This window comes from Grus americana, chromosome 4 (genome assembly GCF_028858705.1).
Source record: "Grus americana isolate bGruAme1 chromosome 4, bGruAme1.mat, whole genome shotgun sequence".
NCBI classification, from domain to species: domain Eukaryota; kingdom Metazoa; phylum Chordata; class Aves; order Gruiformes; family Gruidae; genus Grus; species Grus americana.
Window position 1 is genome coordinate 1,800,297 of NC_072855.1, and position 23,225 is coordinate 1,823,521.

General features: G+C 57.8%; 1 protein-coding gene across 1 annotated transcript; it reads left to right on the forward strand.

Moving 5' to 3' along the window:
- Positions 1-7,596: 7,596 nt before the first annotated feature.
- EMX1 (empty spiracles homeobox 1) lies at positions 7,597-17,540 on the forward strand. Its single transcript, XM_054825647.1, has 3 exons — positions 7,597-8,449; positions 10,672-10,856; positions 16,793-17,540. The coding sequence occupies exons 1-3, from the start codon at positions 8,083-8,085 to the stop codon at positions 16,958-16,960; spliced, it is 720 nt and encodes a 239-aa protein (XP_054681622.1). The 5' UTR covers positions 7,597-8,082; the 3' UTR covers positions 16,961-17,540.
- Positions 17,541-23,225: the final 5,685 nt, after the last annotated feature.

Sequence of the window (23,225 nt, forward strand, 5' to 3'; positions counted from 1 at the left end):
ACTTCCAGTCCCGAAGCCACGGGGATGGGCTCCAGTGGGGTCTCAGATCAAGGGGGGGGTCTGTGGTCCAGCCAAGCTCCATCGCAGGGATGGGGAAACTGAGGCAGCTCCCCAGGCACAAACAGGCACCCGGTCTGGAAATGAACACCCCAGGCCGGATTCGGGTGCCTGGGCATCATGGGTTTGGGGTTGTAATGGCGCTGGGGTGGTGGGGACGGCCGAGGGAGCGGTGACACACCGACACCTTCTCCTGGGTGAACCCGCGTAGCGGTGTCCAGAACGGGGCCCGTAATTCTCCCCGCGCAACACCCGTTGACACGTCGCTAATTCTTCCTAATTGATTTTTCACGCTGGCGGGAGGGAGACGGTGACATCCAACAACAGAGCCCTGATGTCGCGGCTTTCTCCTCCATGAAAGGGGCCGGCACCCTCCCTCCGGAGCCGGCATACTTCTCCCGGGCCCGGGTAGCCATGGTGAGACATTGCCCAAATCCTTTCACCGCCGCCGCCGTGCCGCTGGAGCCTGGCAATGCTCCGCACCGCTCGTGCCAGCCCGCTCGCGGCAGCTATTTTCAGGCACGCAGGCAAGCCGACAGGAAAAATTAAAATAGCAAAAGCCCCCGGGGCTGTATCCTGCCCCGGTTCCTCGGTGGAGGGGCTGCACCCACGCTTCGTGCCGCCCCGGCACGTGTGAACCGGCAGCGGGTTCTGGATTCAGCGTTTCTGGGTTATTTTGGCGGCGGGCGAGGCGTGCACGTGGCACGGAGCAAGCAGGGGAAGCTGGCGTGGAGATGGGGAAGGGCCTGATCCTGCTCGCTTCTGGGGAGCATCCCTCGGCGGCAGGCGGGCCCGGACAAGGGGAGTTGTGTAAGGATGCTGTGGGGCAGAATCCATCCCGCAGGACTGGGAGGGCTCCTCACAGCACCGCTGGCTGGGCTTTTACACCGTTCCCTTGAAGTCCAGGGATTCCTTTTTTAGCACGTTTTACATTTCGGCCCCTTTCGAGAGTGGCACTTCTCTGCAGCACAACGACTTTTCTTAAATCAGCCGCTCGGGTGGAGGAGGGGATGTCCAGATCCCTCCCTGCGTGGCAGGGATGCGGCCGCTGCGCCCCGTACCCACGGCGTGGCTGGAGCACGTGCCACCTGCATCCCGGCGTGGTCCCTGGCTGGACGTGCCACCTGCATCCCAGTGTTATCCCTGGCTGGACGTGCCACCTGCATCCCGGCGTGGTCCCTGGGTGGGTCCTCAGCCAGACCACCCCCCCCAAACCCCACTATTGCAGGTTTTTTGCAGATGAAATACAGACGGGACGTAGAGGAGCCGACGGTCCCCGCTGCCTCGAAGGGCAACCAAAACCCCTCGCGCCAGCTCAAAGCTTCATCTTGGGAGAGGAAGAGGAGACAGGGAGCGCAGGCGCCTCCGTACAGCACCGTCCCCACCTGCAGAGTGGTGGCAGGGTATGGCCCTCTCTAAGTATACGCCATTGAAATGTGCACATTTCCTAAAAGCAATATGGAACAGCTAAATATACTGCTCACAAATCTGTTTACACTAATAATGGCTGGGAGCCTGCCATCCATATGACTGCAAGGAACCATTGATTCAACATAAATTAACTGAAAATTACTTGCGAGAGGGAGAAACTCATGGCATTTTATATCTAATTTTTTTTTTTCCCCTTGTCTTTTTTTTTTTCCTCCCCCCTTGCCGGGGAAGGGCGAAATGCAAAGACATTGGCATCTCCGCTGCCGACAGCCATGGCTGCGTTTGGCAGCGGCTCCGCTCTTTCCTCGTCGGCCCCTCTCCCCATCCGCAGCGATGGGGACCGGGATACCCAGCGAGCCGGGATTTTCCATCCCAGCGCCGGGGACTCGAGCTGTCGCCAGGGCTAAATGAACACAATATTTACCCATTTTCCAAGAAACGGCAACGGAGATGGAAGGGTCCGAGTCATTATTTTGGCGCGGGCAGATTGCTAACTTGTTTAAATTTTGAAAAAAAAAGGGGAAAAAAAAAAAGAAAAGAAGAAAAAAAACCCACCAGAATTGGCAGCTCCTCGCGTATTAGTTGAAATGCTGCAGACTTGGCTCCCGCTCACCTCCGCAACATAATGTTAAATGGCATCAAGACAGTATATCAGTCATTTACATATGTTGCTTATAGACGCCAAACTTATTAACACAATAAAACTGCTGCTAAGAAGCTTTCCTGCCTATTTTTCTCCTGGAGAATGTCAGTGTTGGAAGCACCTAGCCTCCTCGTATGGAAACACCCGGGGTTGCCTTTCATATGGCACCCGGGAAAATAAATATATGACTCACCCAGGGTCCCCCTGCGACCACTTCCAAAGCAAAGCGGGAGGAAGATTCATTGATTCAGAGCGTTGTGCGTGGTGGGGGACCACCAGCACCCAGCGCACCCAGCCCACCCAGCGAGCCCCAGCATCCCCCCGAGGCACGCCGCCTCCTGGGACAGGCACCCGGTTGGGGTGGGACGGCTTCACCCCAGCACTGGCTTTAACCCCCCCCCCTCCCCGAAGTGTCCCCAACTCCCTGTCCTCACAGCCGAGGTCTGGAAACACTGGAAGGGGCACCCTGGGTGAGTCATATATTTATTTTCCTGGGTGCCATATGAAAAGCAACCCCGGGTGTTTCCATAAGAAGCGGCTAGGTGCTTCCAACACTGATGCTCTCTGCGCGGGAAAGGAGGCAGGAAAGCTTCTTAGCAGCAGTTTTATTGTGTTAATAAGTTTGGCGCCTATAAGCAACATATGTAAGTGGCTGATACACCGTCTTGATGCCGTTGAACAGTATGTTGCGGAGGTGAGCAGGAGCCAAGTCTGCCGATCTCCCCTAATATAATGCTGCGTGGTCCCCGCGGGGTTTTGGGGGGACTCTCCCAGCATCCGAGTGGGGATGGCTCTTCTCCCCGCCGTGGCACCGAAACCATCGCGCCTTTCCTCGCCCCTGCGATGGTGCAATCTTGCGGGGGATCTTGCTTCCTTTGCCCGATGGGGCAAAGCTGGCATGAGGCTCGGAGGGTTCGACACGGGGGGGGTCACGTTCCGGTGCCATCCGAGGGAGCACCCAAACCCTCCCCGGGGCTGGAGGTGTAATTTCCTGTGTCAAAATTTCCTGAGCTCTCCTAGAAAGACATTTTTGCTGCAACAATGACCCTGCCATGCATGGAAAAGCATTTCTAAGGGCAACATCTTATAGCCCTCAAGGGAGGTACGTGGTGGGACATTAGCTGAGAGACCAGACTTCACCCCCAAAACCAGTGGGGTGGGCTGGCTGAACCCAAACACTGCGGCTGAGCTCTTCTTCATGCTGTCAGTGCTGTAAACCCTCAAAACCGTCCCCAGAAATCCCAGTGCTAAAGCACAGAGCTCCTGGCTAGGCATCCTGAGGAGGTTCAAAGGCTGGGATCGGGGATGAGGGAGAGGTCCACTCCCGGACAGGACATGGCAGAACCACAGACCCACCGCTGCTGCCACCCCAGGGGCCAGGATGACAAACCAAGGTCAGCAGGTTGGGTTTGCTCCCGGTGGCTGGGGAGGCTGGATTGCACCCCTTGCCATGGAGAAGGGCTCGGGCACTGCCGGGACCCCCCCAGCTCTGTCCCCTGATGCCCTACCTGTTGTCACCCCAACAGGTCCCCAAAGAGAGCCACATCCCCCACCTGCATGGCAGGTGATGCCACCTGCGGAGCTGTGCATGCCACCGCTGCCCGCAGCATCAGTGCTGCTCTGACGAGTCGTGTCGCAAGCAGGAGATGCAGATGCTGCCCAAGACCTGCGTATTTCAGTGCTGCTGCCCAAAACCCCCGTGTTTCACTGCTGCTGCCCTCCGTGGGTCCGGCGTGGGTGAACCGGCTCATCGCCCCATTCCCCATGGGCAAACAGGGGACATTGGGTCCCCAAGGTCAGGCACAAGGTCGGGGGAAATGTCGCCAAGTGCCCAACCTCTGCACATCACTTTCAGCTAATGAGTTGCAATGACTTTCCCCAAACCCACAGACCTGGTACCACCTTGCCCAGCAGAAATGATTGGAACAATCTCTGTCCCGGGTGCAGCCTCAGCACCGGGTCAGGCATTGCCACCACCAGCCAAGGGTGCCACAGCTTTCTGAAAGGTTTTATCAAGGCTACGGGCACCTGCACAATCATCTGGAGATGTTTCAGAACTTGGAGATGATCCTTTCAGGAGCTGGGGGTTTAAATATCTACAAGGAGATGAATGCAAAATCCTGTTTGCTTTGCAAGTGCAAGCCACCGAAGGCACAGCTGTGTCCACACTGAATGGCTTTCAGGACCTCCCACCTCTGAGAGCTCACCCAACGCAGGAGCAGTGGGAGCCTGGGCATGACGAGGGCCTGGGATGGGGGGGGGATCTTTTCTCATCAGCTTTTCAATGGCTTGTCACAAGCCCTTTGGCTTTCGTGCCTTTCCCACCTCACCTCCCAGTCTGAGTACGTTGGAAGCCCACCAGGACCCATCACACCAGAGCCCACATCTGTGTAGGGTTTCTGTACCAACATAACAGTCAGGTCATGCTGGAGAGGCGAGGGTGGATGCAGCCCCCATGGAAAACCCAGTGTGGCTATCGTGTATGTGGGTGAGGACCCAGTGGCATCTTCTCTTGATGGACTGACCTCTTCCAGCCCGTAGCTATGTGATCTGAGTGGCTGCCCATTCGTGGGCTCAGTGGTGGGATCCTCTCTCAATATCAGCCTGACTCTGTAGACTAAAGCTATCTCCCATCCATCCATACCAATGTACTGCTGTACCACCACCTCCACCATTCCTGTGTCTTCTCCATCCATCCATCCATCCATCCACTCACCATCGATGGACCAGTTGACAAAACCACCTTAAAAAAGGGAGACTGAGGGAGGTGAGATGAATAACCCACTGAAGCCCACCGGGTTGTGTAGGGTCAATTTGTTCCCATCCAGCATATTCCTGAAACAAGTGAAATAAAAAAAAAAAAAAAAAAAAGCCGAAGAAGCAGGCAAGGGGGAGCAGCCTGCGACAGGCAGGCTCCAGACCTCCTCATCCCCCCCAACCAAAAATACAGCCCCATTCCTCCCTTCTTCACTTTGGGGCCACACTTGAAGGATGATGAGAAGAAATCCGGGCAGGACAAGGAGCTGTACCCATGGGAAGAGCAGGTGGGAGAGGGTAGGAGGAAATGATCCAGCACTTTGAAGTCTGGTCAACTTTTAACATCCCGGCAAGCTGCGCCCGTGGCCACGCTCTGGGGCCCGGGGCCTGATTTTCCACATTCTGCCCTTTGATGCTGGAGGCCGATGTGTTACAGATTAACAAGGCGGGTGGACACGGACTGCACCTGCCGGCAGTGTGCTGGATCCGGCCCCGGCAAAGCCTGCCTGCTCCTGCCGCGGAGGGAGGCAGGGGAGCAGGCAGGGATTTGGGTCCAGGCAGGCGAGCGGTGGCCGGGGCTGGGGGATGCAGACGGGTGGGGATGGACCCACTGTGCGTCTGCCCATCCCCAAGCATCCCCTGTGCCCCCCTACCCCAAGGCCAGTTTTTGGTCCCTGTCCTGCCCCCCTCTCCCTCTCCTTCATTCCTCTTTCGTTTGCTCTTTGGAAAATCCTCACTATTGTATTTTAACAGGCATCAGATCCCCCCTTCCCCCACCAGCACCCCCTAATCCTGGTGCAGCACCCCCCTGTCCAGCCCTGCCTGCCCACTGCCGCTGCCGGCCGAGTCCCTCCGCTGCGCTGGCACGCTCTGCGGCTCTTTCGTTAAAAAAGAAAATGTCTTTCTCCTCCACCCAGAGCTCCTCCTGGCCAGAAATCCAGCGGGAAGGCAGGCTGCTCCCGGATCACCTCCTCCCGGGGATGCAGGGGCTAAAGTTTTCCTCTTCATAAGCTGGGGACACCGGGGACTGGAGCAAGGCACCCGCCTGGGGGGGGCTGCGATTTATTCCCACGGGGGGATAAAGGTCCTGCCTGAATTATCCTGGAGGTGGGAGCAGGCCTGGGAGCGACAACGGGGAAAAGAAATGTACAGATAAATTTGGGGTTCTCTCCCGGTTTCAGCATAGCGGCTTCCCGGCTCCCAGAGAGCCCTGGCTTCCTCCGGAGCATCCAGGGAGCCTTGCCTGGACACGGAGCCGGGACTGAAAACCACAGAGGCAAAAAGGGGGAAAAAAAAAAAATCAGCTTAAAGGTTTATAATTTTCCGAGAGGGTAATTTATCCCCCAAACCAAAGCGGCTCCCCCAAAAAAAGGCTCCTGAGGAGACGGGGCACGGACGGGAGATGCTGCGGCGGGGATTCCTGTGGTGAGCAGCCAGCGCTCGCCCGGCTTTTTCTTTTTTCAAACGCAGAAGATGCTGAAAACCGGCGAGATCCGCACGAAACGAAATCCCGGCCCCGCGCAGCGCTCCGCGGCCCGCGGCTCTGCCACCGCCCGGCCCCCACGGGCGGCTGTGGGGGAGCGGGGACGGAGGGGCCGCACCCCCGCCTCGCCGACCCCCGGCCCGGGTCGGGGAGCACAGAAAAGAGCGCGAGAAAAAAAGAAGTAAATTAAATTAAATTAAATTGAATTAAATTAAATTATAATAAATTGATTTAAATTAAATGCCACAAATGGTCCGGAGCCGGGCACAGCTCCCGCGTCTGAGCCGAGCGCTGTCCCCGCATCCCCCTTCCCCTTCCCTTTCCCTTCCCTTTCCCTTTCCCCTTCCCTTTCCCCTTCCCCTTCCCTTTCCCCTTCCCTCCGCTGGTGCGCCCCGCTTCGCGCCCGGGTGTCCTCTCCGCCAGCCGGCTGACCTAGCCCCGCTTCTTTATTTCCATATTTTATAGAAATACATATTTTAAATGTAGATTATTTTTTTCTCTCTCTCTTTCGGAAATAAAAATAAAAAATAAAAGGGCTTTGGCGACGCGCTCGCTCCATTTTTAGGCTTTCATTTCTGTGGGGATTCATGTATTTTTTTTTTTTCCCCTACCCCCCCCCCGCTTCTTCCCCGCAGCCTCTTGCGGGAGTGTGTCCGCGGAAAGCCCGCGGGCGCGCAGCAGCGCTCTCCTCTCCACGGGGGGAAGGATCCGCGGGTGCCTGCGCGGAGTATTTCAGTCCAGCCAAGTGGAAAATAGACTTTCAACCCCCTTTGTGCGGGAGGGGAGGGCTGGCCCCCGCCTCCGCGGGCCAACAAAACTCAGAGCAGAGCCAAACTGCGGAGTGAACTCGGGACCGGCCCGCGCAGGGGCTGCGCGCCCCGCGTATCCCCCCCGCGCCGGGGAAAAACCAGCCAAAAGCGCGAGTTTTGGGGGTTTTTTAAAAATATTTTTTTGATCTTTTATTTTCAGCGGAGGATCGGACCCGTGGGAAGAGCGGGCTTTTGTCCGGGGGGAAGGTCCTGTCTTGGAGGGGGGGTACGCGGAGGGGAGCGGAGCTTGCGCGGGAGGCGGGGTGCCTTCACCTCCCCTCCCTCCCACCCGGCCGGCAGCTCCCCGAGCCGCGGAGTTACAAACCGTCGCTGCGGCTATTTTATTTTTTTTAAATTTAAAAAGCGAAAAAAAAGGGGGGGGGAAGGGGGGGGGAAGAGGATTTTTTTAAAAGATTTTTTTTCATTTATTTATTTATTTTTTTAAGAAGAAGAAAAAAACCCCGCAGCCGGAGCCCCTCTCCCACAACTTCGCGGCGCGCCTGCGGGAGCGGCTCCAGTCCAGTTTTTCGGGCGCTCTCTGCCTCCCCTGCCTCCCCCTGCCTGCCCTGCCTCCCCCTTGCCTGCCCTGCCTCTCCTGCCTGCCCTGCCTGCCCCTGCCTCCCCCTGCCCGCCCGGCCCCGGCCCCGGCCCGAGCAGGTGAGGCCGCCCCCTCCCCGGGCCCCGCCAGGTACCGGCCGTATTTGTACCGGCTGCCCGGGGCTTGCGGGTGCGTGGGCGCCCGCGGGTGGGCGGCCGGGCGTGTGCGTGTGTGTGTGTGTGTGTGTGTGTGCGCGCTGCCCAGGGGGAGGTTTCTTGCACACGCACACACACACACACACGCGCGCACCCGGAGGAACAGCCCCGCTCCGGCCCCCCCCCCCCCCTCCCTCCCGGCTCAAACCATGTTCCAGCCGTCTGCGAAGCGCTGCTTCACCATCGAGTCTCTGGTGGGCAAGGACACCCACCTCAGCCCCGAGGAGCCCCCGCGCCCCGCCGCCCTCGGCTACCCCGGCCCCGCCGCCGACGCCGCCGCCTTCGCCCCCGGCTTCCAGGGCGCTGCCGCCGCCGCCGCCGGCCGGGCTCTCTACGGCAGCGCCGAGCTCGTCTTCCCCGAGGCCGTGGGGCACCCGGCGCTGCCCGTGGGTCCCCACCAGCTGGGGGGCTCGGCGCTGCCGCACCCCCATTCCTTCTTCGGGCCGCAGCACCGCGACCCCCTCAACTTCTACCCCTGGGTGCTGCGGAACCGCTTCTTCGGGCACCGCTTCCAAGGTGAGCTGCGGGCATCGCCGACCGGGGTTTTGGTCCTCCCGGGGCGCGGAGAGGCGCGGAGCGAGGGCTGCAGCCTGCCCTGCCCAGCACCGGGCGGCCGCGTCCCCCCGCACCGGGGCCCGTTAACCGGGGGAGGCCGAGGGAGACCCGGAGGCAAAAACCTGTTGCTGCGGTGCCTGCACGCACGGCCGGTGCTCCGGGCGTTTGCACGCCGGTGCCGAGTGCGTTTACGCACCGGCGCTGAGTGCGTTTCCACACCCGGTGCCGAAGTGCGTTTGCACGCCCCGGTGCCGATGCGTTTCCACACCCGGTGCTCAGTGCATTTGCACGCCCGGTGCCGGTGCGCTCCCGCAGCCGCAGCCCTGGAGCCGGCGTGCGGCTGCCCCGCAGCCCCGGTGCCGGTGCCGTGCCCGGGCAGAGCCGCCGTCCGCGGGCGGTGCGGTGGGTGGGTGGGCGGCGGGGGCCGGGGCAGCCCCGCGGCAGCTCCGCCTCGGCCGGAGCGGGGTCCCGGCCGGGCACCGCGGGGCTCCTGGCGACGGAACCGGCGCTGCCGCCTCTCTACGCGGCCCCGCGGCTGGCGGAGCCGGGAGTTGGGGTTTCGGCTTCCCGGGAACGAAGGGAAAGATTGCGGCGGATCTCGGCTGCACAGCGAGATTGTGATTGACTGTATAGCTTTTCTCTACATTTCTTTCTTTTCTTTCTTTCTTTTCTTTTTCTTTCTTTCTTTTCTTTTTCTTTCTTTCTTTTCTTTTTCTTTCTTTCTTTTCTTTTTCTTTCTTTCTTTCTTTTCTTTCTTTCTTTCTTTCTTTCTTTCTTTCTTTCTTTCTTTCTTTCTTTCTTTTTCTTTCTCTCTTTCTCTCTTTCTCTCTTTCTCTCTTTCTCTCTTTCTCCTACTATCTATGTCTCTCTTTCCTTTATCTTTTCTTTCTCTTCTTTTCTCTCTCTCCCTTTCTTATTTTCCTCTTTCGTTTCCTTTCTCTGCCTGTGTTCTGTCACTTTTTCCTTTCCTTTCCTTTCCTTTCCTTTCCTTTCCTTTCCTTTCCTTTCCTTTCCTTTCCTTTCCTTTCCTTTCCTTTCCTTTCCTTTCCTTTCTTTTTATTTTTATTTCCCATTTCCCATTTCCCATTTCCCATTTCCCATTTCCCATTTCCTCTCCATCCCTGTCCCCTCGCTGTCCCCGCTGTCCCCGCCGCGATGCCCGGGGGGTGCCGGGGGCCGGGCCGGGCCGGAGGAGCCCAGATTAGGGTTATCTGCTCGGCACCAACCCCTCGCCTGGCTCCGGGCTACGGCGGCTCCGCCGGGGACTGCGGCCGTTACCGGCGGCGCCCGGGGGCACCGGCCCGCCGGGACACGGCTCCGGCCCGGCCCCCACCGCCCCGACCGGCCGCCCCGGCCCCGGCCCCATCCCGGTCCCGTCCCGGGAGCGACTCGGGCCGGGGCTGCGCGGGGTCCCCGCTCCCGCCCGGAGCCTCCTCGGGTGCCCTGCCCTCACCTGCCTGCTCTGCTCTTCCCTCCCACCCTTCTTCCTTCCTGCTGTCTGGCCTTTTCCTTCTTTCTTTCTCTTTCTTTCTTTCTTTCTTTCTTTCTTTCTTTCTTTCTTTCTTTCTTTCTTTCTCTCTCTCTTTCTCTCTTTCTTTCTCTCTTTCTCTCTTTCTCTCTTTCTCTCTTTCTCTCTTTCTCTCTTTCTCTCTTTCTCTCTTTCTTCTCTTTCTTCTCTTTCTTTCTCTTTCTCTCTCTTTCTCTCTTATTTTTATTTATTTATTTCTCTCTTCTCCCTTTCTATCTCTTTTTCCTCCTGCCACTTTCTTAGGCTGCCTCTCTTTCTCCTCTTTTTTATCCTCTTTTTCTCTCTTTCTCTCTGTTTTTCTCTCTGCCTCTCCCTTCTCCCTCTCTTTCGTTCCTCTTCCTCCTGCTCTCCCCATCCATCCCTTCTCCCTCTCTTTCTTTCTCTCTCCTTTCCCTTCCCCTCCCGTTGTCCCCGTGTCCAGCCCCACCATGGGACTGAGCGCAGCCGGCGAAGGAGCGTGGCCACCGCACCGCAGGGGCTGGGGGGGGGGGATGAAAGCTGCAAGTTTGGGTTGGGGAAGCTGCCCAGGGCCCCCCAGTACCCCCTTATCTGTCCTCCCTGGTCTCCCCCACACCCCCCCCTAGTCCCACAGAGGGGGAGCTGTGGGGGACCAGGGGTGTCAGCGCGGGCCCCTGACTCCGCTCTCTGTCCGCAGGGAGCGAGGTGTCCCAGGAGAGCCTGCTCCTCCACGGCCCCTTCGCCCGGAAACCCAAGCGCATCCGCACCGCCTTCTCGCCGTCACAGCTCCTGCGGCTGGAGCGGGCCTTCGAGAAGAACCACTACGTGGTGGGCGCCGAGCGCAAGCAGCTGGCCAGCAGCCTCAGCCTCTCCGAGACCCAGGTACTCGCCTGCCCACCCCTCAGCCGTCAGTCCGTCCGTCCGTCCGTCCGTCCGCCCGCCGGTGGGAGCAGCTCGGCATCAGGCGGCGGAGATGGCACCGACCCCGTGCAGGGCTGGGGCTGCACTTTGCAAAATCCCAGCTGGGTTTGTGCAGGAATCCCACGTGGAAACCGTGGCTGAACCGTGCAGATTGGCGTGGGCTCAGGGTGGCTTTGGGGTTGGTTTTTTTTTTGTGGCAGCGTTTGGTCCTTACGGTCGGTCGTCGTTGCCGGGGCTTGAGGCTGGGAACGCAGGTCTCGCGTCGCGCCGCTCTCCAGAGCAGTTTTCCAGTGTTATGTCTTGCTTGCTTGGGGTGTTTTCCCCGAGAGCAATATACAATTTTAAAAATTCAGTTAAAAAAGGAGCAGCAGCACAATACCCTTGCCTGGAGAGCTGCAAAAATGGGCCTCAGTCGTGCTGCTTTGGTGTTGTACACAAACGCCGTGGTGCCCGAAAGTCAGGATGGGTGCAAAGATGGGGGCCTGCCGGAGGGCATTTATTTCAGCTGCAACTTTCTGATTTTTAGAAAAGATGTTTCACAGGCATTTAGAAATGATGAGACCCAGGAGGACCGTAGGGATGAAAGGAAATGGAAAAGCGTACGGTGCTAGGGGAAAACAGGGGAGTCGGGGCTGAGCATCTCTGCGTGTGTCCAAGCCCGGTGTCCTGGTGAGCAGCTATTCCCAAATGCTCCGGGTGAAGGCACGCTATTTCCCATCATATTCAGTAACTGAGTTGATGGAGAAAGTTTTCTCCAAATTCTGGCTAGGTAGTTTGGCCTATATTCTGAATTAATTTAAATTTTATCCTTTAATTCAATTGGAAAATAAAGCTGGAGCCGTGGGTGTTCCTGGTACCAGCCTGGCTCATCCTCGCCCAGACTCTGCCAAGCAAAAGCTCCAAATGCATCTCTGTGAGAGGGAAGTTACTGGGAGGAAAATGTCACTGTCGTGGGGACAGCGGGAAACCGCAGGTGCAGATATTGGGGAGGATGGACCGAGCCCACAAAATCCAGAGGCCGTTGGTACGCTGATGCCAATGCTATCCCAACCCCCCCAGTCCCGCGGCTCCCAGGGCACGGCAGTAGCTTGCACCCCAGCTCAGGTCCTTTCCTTGCTGCTTCTGTCACCACTCTGGGCTGAAAATGATGTTAAAGGGAAAAAAAAAAAAAAAACAAAAAACAAAAAACAAAGCACAAAAAACCAAACCAAACCAAAACAAAAAAAACCCCAAAAACAAACCCAAAAGGTCAAAGAACAAACAGCAACTTGCCTGGGCAGAAAGGGCAGCTGCGAGATGCCCGAGGGGAGCTCAGCGAGTCCCTCGGATTTTGCATCGTTGCCCTGAGCCTAAATGCAATAATGCAATTTATTGGGGAAAAAGCAGAGGCATCCGTCCCTAAATCTGGGTGGAGATTTAGAAAGAGAGAGAAGCAATATAGATATACGTATTTTTATGCACTGCAGCGTATTTTGTAGTATAGTATTGCCATGTTTTTGGAAGGCTGCTGCAGCCGCTGGGCGCAGGGCAATTCATCACCTGCGGGCAGGGAGCGAGTGCGGGTTCCGGCGGGAGGCGTTTGCGGGGCCGGGGCCGGCTCCGTCCTTCCCGCAGCCCCACGGCTCCGGCCGGGCATTGCGGGCACGGAAAGAGCATCAGGCTTGGGACCGGCAGCGGCAGTGGTTTGCAGGGAGGCCTGCAGGGTGTCAGCGAAGACTTTTTCCCCTTCGGCTTTGTTGCTTTAGAAATATAATATTTTTTAAAACATCTTTTAATTACCTGGAGGGAAATTACCCCAATGAACAGAGGGATGCGATACGGGACGGGCATCACAGTACCGGCACTGGCAGGGTGGGAAAGCCAGCCTGACCGGTGGCTGTGCCAAAAGCAGGCATCATTATTATTATTATTATTATTATTATTATTATTATTATTTATTACTACTACTATTCCACTGATGAATATCCCCCCCCCCCCAAACCTCCTGTGGAAAACCACCCCCCGTCCTTGGTGACACGCATCCCTGGTGTGACGCTGGGTGACACAGACGTGTTTTCACCCACCGCAGATACCCAGCCCCACGTCCAAACCCACGGCCGGGTGTGGTTTATCATTTTCGAGTGGGATTAGCCGCTCCGAGAAGGGGCTGCCGGTTATGGCTGTGCCTGGCCCTTCCTCCCAGCTGCTTTTCCCCCTGGAAAAGGGAGTTTCGCCCTTTGGGCTGTGCCCGCTCTGGGTCCCCCAGCCCAGGGAGCAACACCTGGAGCAGCCCAGGGGGAAGGTGAAAAGGGTAAGGGTACCTGCGCAGCATCAGGAAATGCCTTGGGATATCGGATGGGGCAGGGTGGAGGTGTTTAACCCCTTCCCGTCCTTTCCTCTACCAAGGTGCTGCGTTAGTCTGGGATAAGACAGGTCCATGCAACAACAACAACAACAACAACAAAAGGAATGGGAGAAAAATCCGGCAGCAGGGCAGGGTCCCAAAGCAAACGCAAGTGTTTAGTAAGTGGGATGAGGCTGGAGTAGGGAGGGCTCTGCAGGGGGATGACGGGATGACGCGGGGGGGGACATGGTGTGTTTGAGCCGGATGGCATAACGAGCCCGGCGGTCGGTGTGCCGCAGGGGTGCCAGGCAGCGTGGGTGCACCGGGGCCGGCGTGCCGGGGGTGGGACGCGTGTGCCGGGTAGGTGGGGAGCGGGGGGGAGGTGAGGGTACCATGCTGCGTGCTGCAGTCGTGCTGGGCACCGCTGTGCCCATCTCTGGTGGCATCAGGTCGCTTCACCTCCCAGTGAAATGTGCTGGGCTGGGAAATAATTATTTCCCTGAGTTAATTTTGCACAACGCAGCCTGGCCGTCTGGGCACAGCGTCTCCATCCCCGGTGGCACGTGGTGCAAAGCCCACTCGGGGTCTCAAATCTGCCTTCCCAAAGCGAAGGCTTTGCCCTGGCTCCTGCTGAGGGGGAGATTTGGGGTGATTACGGAGGCGCCGTACATCCCACTATCCCCTCCTGGTTTGGGGTGATTACGGCGACACCGTACATCCCCCCATGCCCTCCTGGTTTGGGGTGATTACGGCGACACCGTACATCCCGCCATGCCCTCCCTGCACTGTGAGTGGAGGTACAGCAGCTCCAGTTGGTGGGTCGGGGCTGAGCGGGCATCGTGGCTGCTCTGGCGGGAGCGGTAATAATTAACCGAGCGAATGCCTGGGAGTCGCAGGAGGGGAAAGATGCGCGTCGCAGATACAGCCGGGGAGCGGCCATGCTGCACAGCCGGGTGTGCTGGTCACCCTGTGTTCCACTGGGGCTGAGCCTCCCAGGGCTGGCAGCGGTCCTCTGCTGAGGACTGTCCCCAAAAACAAGCTCTTAAAAGTTTGGGGTGTTTGTAGAAGAAAAGTCCTGGCTGGGAGCGCGGGTGTAGGCGAGGGTGCAGCGCTGATGCCTGGGGAGCTCCGCTGCCCTTGGAGGTGGTGGCACATTCGGGTGACAACATGGCACAAGCGGTGTCACCGTGTCTGAGAGGGACCAGCCCTGCCATCACTGGGGGCCAGACAGTTGTTATCCAGGGGAGCCGCACACGAAGCCACCGGATTTTAATTGTCCCCAGCTTGGTGATGGCAACGTCACCTTTCGGGCAGAGCCGCTTCTCCGGGTGCTGTCGGCATCCCCGAAGCAGAGCGTGGTTTCTGGGTGGACGCAGTGGCCCGCAGGGTGTTGCGGGGGGGTGGGGGTGGGGGGGAGCACATCGCCTGTGCAGGCAAAGCAGTGGATGGAGCTGTGCACAGAGGCAGGACCGGGATGCAGGAGCCGTCCAGGGACCGTCCCCATCCCACAGCAGGAGCGCAGGGACGCTGGTGACCCTGGAGGGCAGGGCGAGTCCTGGGGAATGGGTTGGCAGGGAACCTGAGAGCATCACACCGGTCGGATACACAAACACCCGGCATGACAACGGTTAATGCGGTGAGGGTTTGGGAAGGGATGAAAACCCCCTGAGCTTGGGGGTTTAAACCAATTACTCTTGGAGTCAGGATGAGGCGTCGTAGGGGGCAGCTTATCCCCCTGTTGCCCACTGTGAGGTTCTCACACTTCTCTCATTGTGGCTTCTGGCCTGTTGGAGCGAGGGATATGGTATCGGAGGGGTCAGGGAGCCCATCCAGCCTGGCAACATCCCCATTCCCGCAGCCAAAACAGTCGGGAAGCGCAGGGGAGCCTCATCCTGCGGAAGACGGCCATACCTGCCTGGGTTTCTCTGAGCTGAACCAAGCTGGGGAGGAAAGGCTTTACGTGTGGGAGCCACTTCACACCCACCCCTGATTTCCACAGAGCCTCACTCAAGCATCTTAATTGCTTTATGCCTTAGTTTCCCCTTCTATAATTTAGGGATAAGGCAACTTCCCTGCTCCCAGAGGGCTGAGAGCTTTAATTAAAGTTTGCAAAGTGCTTTGCAGTTGTTGAATGAAAGGCACCAGCTCAGTATTGTTCCAGAAATGCCCCAAAGCTAGGAAAGCAAATGGTTTGAGTCCAGGGCGGGGAGGTTATAATATATACCAGTGCCATAAAGCAGCCGTTTCAATAGACTAAGCACGCCGTAAAGTCAAGGGCTCGCACCGCACTGGCTGCACGGCACCCTGCAAGGGTTTTGCTCACCTGGGGAATGCAGCGAGGTGTGAACGCTGGCCTTCGCCTCGCTGCGAAAGGCTCCAGAGCAGAAAGCAAGCGTTGCCTGCAATTAATGCTGAAGGAGGAGGGGGCAAGGGGATGACGGTCCCAGGGGATGAGGTGCGGCAGTGGCTGCTGGGGGGGCTGTGGGCACCGCACCACCTGCAAGTGGGGAAATGCTCCAGCCTGGCCTGTGCCGGGCTGGCAGCGGTGGCCGAGCAGCGGCACCTAGTGTCCTGCGGGGCCGGGGAAGCCGGGCAGCGTCCTGCACCGCTGCCTGCAGCATCCCGCATCCCTGCCTGCAGCATCCTGCATGCCCAGCTGCAGCATCCCGCATCCCTGCCTGCAGCATCCTGCATCCCCATCTACAGCATCCCGCATCCCCGTCTACAGCATCCCGCATCCCCGTCTACAGCATCCCGCATCCCCGTCTACAGCATCCTGCATCCCTGCCTGCAGCATCCCGCATCCCCGGCTGCACAGCATCCTGCACCAGCCGCCTGGGTGCCCGCAGCATCCCACACCCCTGACCACGTGGGTGCTTTCAGCATCCCAAACCGACCGCCGTGTCCAGCCCCCGCCACAGGCCGTGCTCCCGGCGCTGGCAGGAAGGTGTGTGGGGTTGGAGCAGGATGCTCGGGGCCTCAGGCAGGTGAGGAGAATGATATCTCCAAGGATGGAGACCCTGCTGCCTCTCCGGGCTCCTGGGACAGTGTTTGACCACCATCATGGTGGAAAAGGTTTCCTGAAACCTACACGTGGTAAATTATGTGCCCATGGTGTCCTGACACCAGTGACCAAATGAAATGGCGCTGGGTTTAGCTGCTCCCGCTGTGCCAATCGGGGCACAGCCCAGACACCAGGGTGATGGGCACTGAGTTAGGGTGCTGTAAGGAGGGTCCCGTGTACCTGCTGGTGTGTCTGAGGTGTGACTGAGTGTCCTTCACCCGTCTTGGGTTTCTCCAAGGCCGGGATGTGCAGCGAAGCGGAGCTGGGAGGTGGCAGCACCCCACACCCTGCAACCTGCCGTGTTGGCATCCCCCCATCCCACCCTGCTGCAGACGGAAGGGAAACTGAGGCAGGGCAGGGTGGCCATGGGAGCACTCCTGGGGGGACAGGGACTTCTTTTTTGCTGGTCTCTGAGGAAAACTGAGCTTGCTGCCTGGTTGCAGCAGCGTCCTTCGCCGGGGCCGGCTGTGCCAGGACCCCCGCGAGCGCCCGTCTCTCCTTGTCCCCCAGGTGAAAGTGTGGTTCCAGAACAGGAGGACGAAATACAAACGGCAGAAGCTGGAGGAGGAAGGACCCGACTCAGATCAGAAGAAGAAAGGTTCCCACCACATCAACCGATGGCGCCTCGCCACCAAGCAGTCGAGCGGAGAAGACATCGACGTCACCTCCAACGACTAAGGCAGGGACAGGCTCCTGGTGCAGCCACCATGGAGAGGAACCCGGGGGAGGAAGGGGGGACACAGGCGGCATCACCAAACGAACTCTAGGGACGTCGCCGAAGCCACCGCCGCCGCCCACCGCCCACTGCCTTTCCTCCGGGGCGCCCAGCCTGACCGGGGACCTGCACCCCGTCCCCCCCCGCCGCCCGGGGCGTCCCTCGGAGGTGCTTTTCGGGAAGCTCCCGCCGCCGAGCCGAGGAGGAAGAGGAGGCTGCCAGGGCGCCCGCGGCCCCGGGACGCGACCGCGCATCCTCCTCCGCGCTGGAAGCCGTCCGTCAGCCATGAGATCAAATAAAAACGTCCTACCTAGAAGCTCAATGTACCCAATCCCTTTTTCATTTTCCTTTTTATTTTCCGCCTTTTATTTTTTTCCGCCTCCCTCCTTTTCTCCGTTGTTTGTTTTTTTTTTTTTTTTACACAGTTTTATTTTAATTTATTCTTTTATTTTTGTGCCTGTGTGCGTGCGTTCCCTGTCGTAGGTAGTCAGCAGCTGTAGTGTGTGTTACTGCGTGGTAATAAAAAGCAAAATGCGCTGGAAACCTGTCTGGTTGCCTTGCTGGAGGGGAGGGACACAAGGGGACCGTCCCCCTCTCCCATCACCGGTTGAACGGCCGGGGGGACGTCGGTGTCCTGCTGGGGGGGCAGGGGGGGGGCACAACCGGGTGTCACCAGGGAGGGATGGGGCCCAGGGGAGCTCGGTGATCCCGTCGTGGCGGGTGCTGGGGGGATGAGGATGGCCGTGAGGAAGGGGGGCTTCCTCGGGGGTCCCCAGCGGAGCGGGGCCACGGCCGGGGTGGCCGCAGGTATGAGAGGTATGCGGCGGCTTCGGGCCGGCAGCTTCACACCTGCGCCGGGGATTGAATGTCGGGGAGAGACGGGATCCACACGGCTCTGTCCCCCAGGGAATATCCCCTCTGGGGGTACCCCCGAGACAGGGGCTGCCACGGGCTGGCGAAGGGACCCCCAGCAACGAGGGGCTTGGGCAGGGGGTCTCAGGGGACGAGGGTCAGGTGTCCATCCTGCGTCTCGCTGGCGTTTGGGGGAAGGACACACGAAAGGACACTCGGCCTGCAGGCTGCTCGGGGGAGCTGTGGCTGCCCCTGGCTCCCTGGCGGGGTTCAAGGCCAGGTTGGATGGGGCTTTGGGCAACCTGGGCTAGTGGAGGGTGTCCCTGCCCATGGCAGGGGTGGCACTGGGTGGGCTGGGAGGTCCCTGCCCACCCAAACTGTTCTGTGAAAATAATCATATATATATATTTAAAAAAATATATATGCATAAATATATATACCATATACACAGACATTATACACATCCATACACATGCACATTATATACACATATATTTGTGTATATAACGTGTATATATATTGTATTTTATAATGTGTATTATATATAATTATATGACATATTCACATATTATATATTGTATTAAATATTATAGATCCTAATTCTATACTACATATTATCCATACACACACAAATGTAATAACTCCTGCCGATGGGAAAGCCCCGTCCCCGCGTCCCCTCGCGCTGCAGGGAAAAGCCCCATCCCTGGCAGCTCCCCCCGCCCCGTAAAAGCAGCCCATAAGAAACGGGACCTTTAAATCCCGACACCCGCATCATCCTCCGCATTAAACGGCCGCACGGAGGTTGGACCACGTCAAGTCTTTAAACTCTTTTATTCCAGACAGATCCGAGTGTTACGCAAAGTGTCGCGGTCGATAACGCTATCGAGAAGGTTAAAAAGAGACGGTGCGCGTGGCAGGGTGCCCGAGGGCGGCAGAGGTACAAACACCCGCGCTTGGCCGGCGGAGGGACCGCTGGAAGACGTGCCGGTGCCGGCGGGCGACGTCCCTGCCGCGTCCCAAGGGACTTGCCGTTAACGCGTTTATAAGGTGCATTCAGATCAGGTGCCGGAGGGTGACTGCATGAGAAGGGGCAGCTGAGGATGTTGGCTGCAAAATAAGCCATAAAAAAGGGAAAAAAAAGCCCAAAGTGGACGTTTCCTAAAGTGACCCTGGGAGATACCTGGGGCTGGGGGTACCTACCACCACCAGGACCACTTCAAGCCTTCACCGTCAGCACACCCGACACCGGGAACGCTCTCAGAGCCAGGCCAGCTTTGCGGGTCGGCTTATTCGTACCCTAAAAACCTTTGCTCAAAGGCTGCCGGGGTCTCGCCGCAACATGCCGCCAGCCCCCGAGCTCCCCCCCGCGCGGCTGAAGGGCATCCCAGGCTCCGGATCTCCATCACCGCCCTTCAAGAGGAGCCCACCGAAGCGGGGGGGGGGGGGGGGAACGACACACCTGCGTCTCTTGGCTACGTGGCATCGGTATAACCCTGAGATCTACCAGCAACGCTCGTCCCAGGGTGGCGGGGTCCGGCATCTGCCAGGGCGTCCCACATCCCAGTGATGCTCGGTGCTGGATGGGCAGCAAACGGGGCGACCTGCTGCCTGTCCTGCCTGGACCCGGGCATCTGCTCACGCCCGGCCACACGCAGGGATGCAGAGCAGAAAAATGAGCAACAAGCAAAAATGGAAGGAGCTGAGCTGCACCCAAGCTTAAAGGTGGGTTCAGGGCACGGGTGACACAACCCCGGGGCTGTCCCCTGGTTGTCCCCCGGCAGGCTTAGGGAGCGGCCAACAGACACATCTTCCAGGAGGGCCTCCAAACTTCTCACTGGCACCTTTTGCTGCAACCTGGTCCTCATTATTTCTTAATTAACATATCCAAGAAATCAATTAACTGCGACATTTCTAATTAAATACTACAGGAGATGATCATCTCATTATTATTATCTGCTGAGGTGAACAACTTGATGTGTGTGGTGGGTTTTTCGCTCCCCATTTCTTCTACTTCCCCAATTACAGGAAATAAGAAATGCAAATGGTTGGGTTGTTCTCGCAAACCGAAGGCTCCTTTTTTTGTACATTAGGAAAAGTCAAAGAGATTAATTAGCTATTAAGTGAATGTGCATAATGTTATCATTAGCTGTTGTGTGTAGTCTTTTCTGGCACAATTTGCTGTCCTAACAAACAGTACTAATGTGCTACCGCCTTCCCAGCTCCATGCTTTTCATTTCCAATGCTGCAGGAGGAGTTGAGCGTGGTGTTTTGGTGCTCGCTGGCAGTCCCACCACGGATGGTGGCAACCACGCTGAGCCGATGCTGGAACAGCTGCACGAGGGAGCCCAACCTTGAGCTGCCTGCGAGTGAAACGGTCTTTTGACATACGCAAGGGTCAGGTTTGTGTCTGCTGAGCCATTCTGCTGCTTTTAAATAAAAAATGCATCTCAACAGCCCTGCGTTGGGATGGTGGTTGCTCAAAAGCTGAACCTCATCACCTGGCTTGAGTGTCCCAGTGTGGGGACAATGCGATCTTGTGTTCCTCAAGGCTTTGGGACCATGGGTCCACCAAAACGTTCTCCTCATACACGCACCTCATCCTGCTCGCCACCAAGCCGGGGGACAGCAAGGGGAAGAGCAGCAGAGACAGGTCTGCACCATCCTGACTGCCAGGAGGAAGGGGACACACGTGGGTTTGGGAGATGTGGGCTCAAGTCCTCGGGTCTCCGACCTCTTGGGCACTGCTGCTGCAGGCGCTACTTCACCACGCAAGACCTGCAGATGCTTTCAGAAGAGGTTAGAAAAAGGAACTGAGCCCCATGAGGTGGTGGCTCTCCCCTCCCAGCTCCAAGCAGGAGCATCTTCCCAGGGCTTTGGGCCGGGGGCACAACATTTTGCATTGATTTGAACAAAACTGGAGAGCAAATGTTGCCGCCAACCTGCCAGAGGCTGCCACCGGCTCCTCGGGATAAACACCAGCGAACGCCTGACTCAGGACCCCAGGGTGTATTTATTTCTCAGCACAAGCTCTGCCGAGTTGACTGAGACCCATTTTCATGACACATGAAGCGAAACAAGTTTGACGGGGTTTGTGCGGGAAGATGATAAATCCAGACTCATTTAGACCGTTTGATTGTCACTTGTTCGACTGTGCAGCTGCTTTTGAGCCGAGCCATAATCTCGCAGCGCGGCTCCTCTGACATCCCTCAAGCTGGTCCTCACCCGCTCGAGCAGGATCAGGCCCTAAGTCTCTTCTCCTCCCAACCAAGGCAGGTTTTATTGAGCATCACTGGATTAACGTGACGAGCATCCCCTGCTAATTAACAACCTGTGCAGCCGAACGTCTGCAGGTGGTGTGTGTGCAGGGAAAGCATCTGTACTCACTTCCCATCGTGGAGAAAACTGGGAATCGGTTCATTCCTGAGGCAGAATTTGCTCAATCCGTGCTTTTCCTTGGGTCCCGCTCGGAAAGAAATACGGCAAGCAAAGCCCTGACTCCCTTCCTCCGCTGCAAATTCCTCGCTCCACCTGCGCACCCGGCAGGTAGCCGCACCTCACAGCCACCGAAATCTTTGATCGGTGATCACAATGCAAAACCAAATCACCGTCTCCCTCCTTGCTCCACCTCTCCGAAAGCTCAAGGCAAAGGGCAGCCTCCATCACTTCTTCCTCTCCGCCCCCCCCAAAAAAAAAGCCTGGGGTGAACCAGCTTTGCAGCAGAATGGTTCAGGCCGTGACAAAACCCACCGGGGAAGGGGAAATGATCCACCCAGACAGACGCCAGAGCCAGGAGGCTTCTCCCTGTCAACACAAGAGGCTGTTTCTGTCTCAGCCCCGCATTTCCATTCAGGAGGAGGAAGAAGGCAAGTTGTGCCTCCGTGCCACACGACGCGGCTTGGCTCCTAACTTCTGCGGGCTCAGCGGAGCCGTAAACTCAAGTTTTAGGCTCAGAGTAGCTTTTTCCCCACTGCAAGGGGGAACCTGTAATCCCCAGCACCCGACAACGGTCCTCACCTCCTCCCACGCCCTGCAGCAATGGAAAGGGCCCTTTTTGAGGTGCACAGCTCGTCCCAGCTGCTCTCCGAAGCCTCGCCGCTGCGGTTCCCATCGGCAGGCTGCTGTTCGGGGATTGCCAGCATCCCCGCTCCCCTTCCCGGGACTGGAGGCGTGCCTCCCTCTTCCGCTGCCGCGGGGAGTTACTCGTCCCCAGGGCAAACTATGGGGCCCGATTCTGTGCTGCGCTGCCCGTAGGACAGATGCCCATGAAAATGTCCATAGGACAGATGCCACCTCCCCGTAGCCTCTCCAAAGCCCACCTGGAGCGGATGGGGTGGCCTGGCTTCCTCCAGAAGGTACATTCATCTCATCTAGTGCATTAGAGGAACTTTACCGGGTCAAATTCAGCTGCCCCTTACACAGGTGTAAATCCAGAATAGCTCCATGAGTGTAACTGGACCCACTCTGTATTTCCACCATCGTTCAGGGACCAGGAGCTGGCCCATCAATAGCAGCTACGGAGAGCCCAGAGTTGGCCTCTCCTCCCCTGCACGCTGGTGTATAAATCCACAAAACTGATTTGTTTCGTGCAATTATTTCTGATTTACAGTAGCGCGGGGACAGAATCAGACGTCCTGAGCCAGCCTGACCGTTGCGTGACTCCAGTTCCTACTGGTCTCACTCCAGCGGGGAGCAAGAGCAGCCACCGGTGGAGGAGCACACGGTGGGGCTCAGGCCTCCCAATTTCAAGCATTGCAATAAATCTTTCGAATACATTCCGCGTCAGTGGTGATTTGGTTTCCCCTGTTCCCCCCCACCCTCCCCAAAATCCCCAATACATTGGCATTTGAAGGACGAGAGCCTGTGTGGTTGGCTGCGTCCATCACCACCACGGCTCCATCCCTGCAACGATTCCAGCGGTCTTCTGCCGGTGACCATGTTCAAAGTCTGCATTAACTCCTCTGGTCCTCAGGGAGTCACTCGGGGTTTGCCCTTGGGTACAAGGTACCAGAAAGCCAAATTACGGCCCCACACCCATGTGAGGGCAGGATTCGGTGCAGTGCTGGGGGGGGGGCTTGCCCCACCTCACTTTAAGCACCCTGGAGTAGTTTGAGAGACAGACAGAAAACTGTCTCCAGGGGGCAGTTCACCCCTCCGAAGTTACAGTCTCATGAAGCCATCAGCTTGGTAGAGCTGCCAGGCAAAGCCGTCCTGCCCACCGGTCTCTGCTTTGGGTCCTTCTCTGCACTGGCACAAGGCTTTGGCCAGCGTTGGCCTTGCTGTCTGAAAGTGTTGGCAAAAGTAAAGAAGAGAAGATGACAAAGAAGACAACAGAGGAGAGGAGAGGAGAGGAGAGGAGAGGAGAGGAGAGGAGAGGAG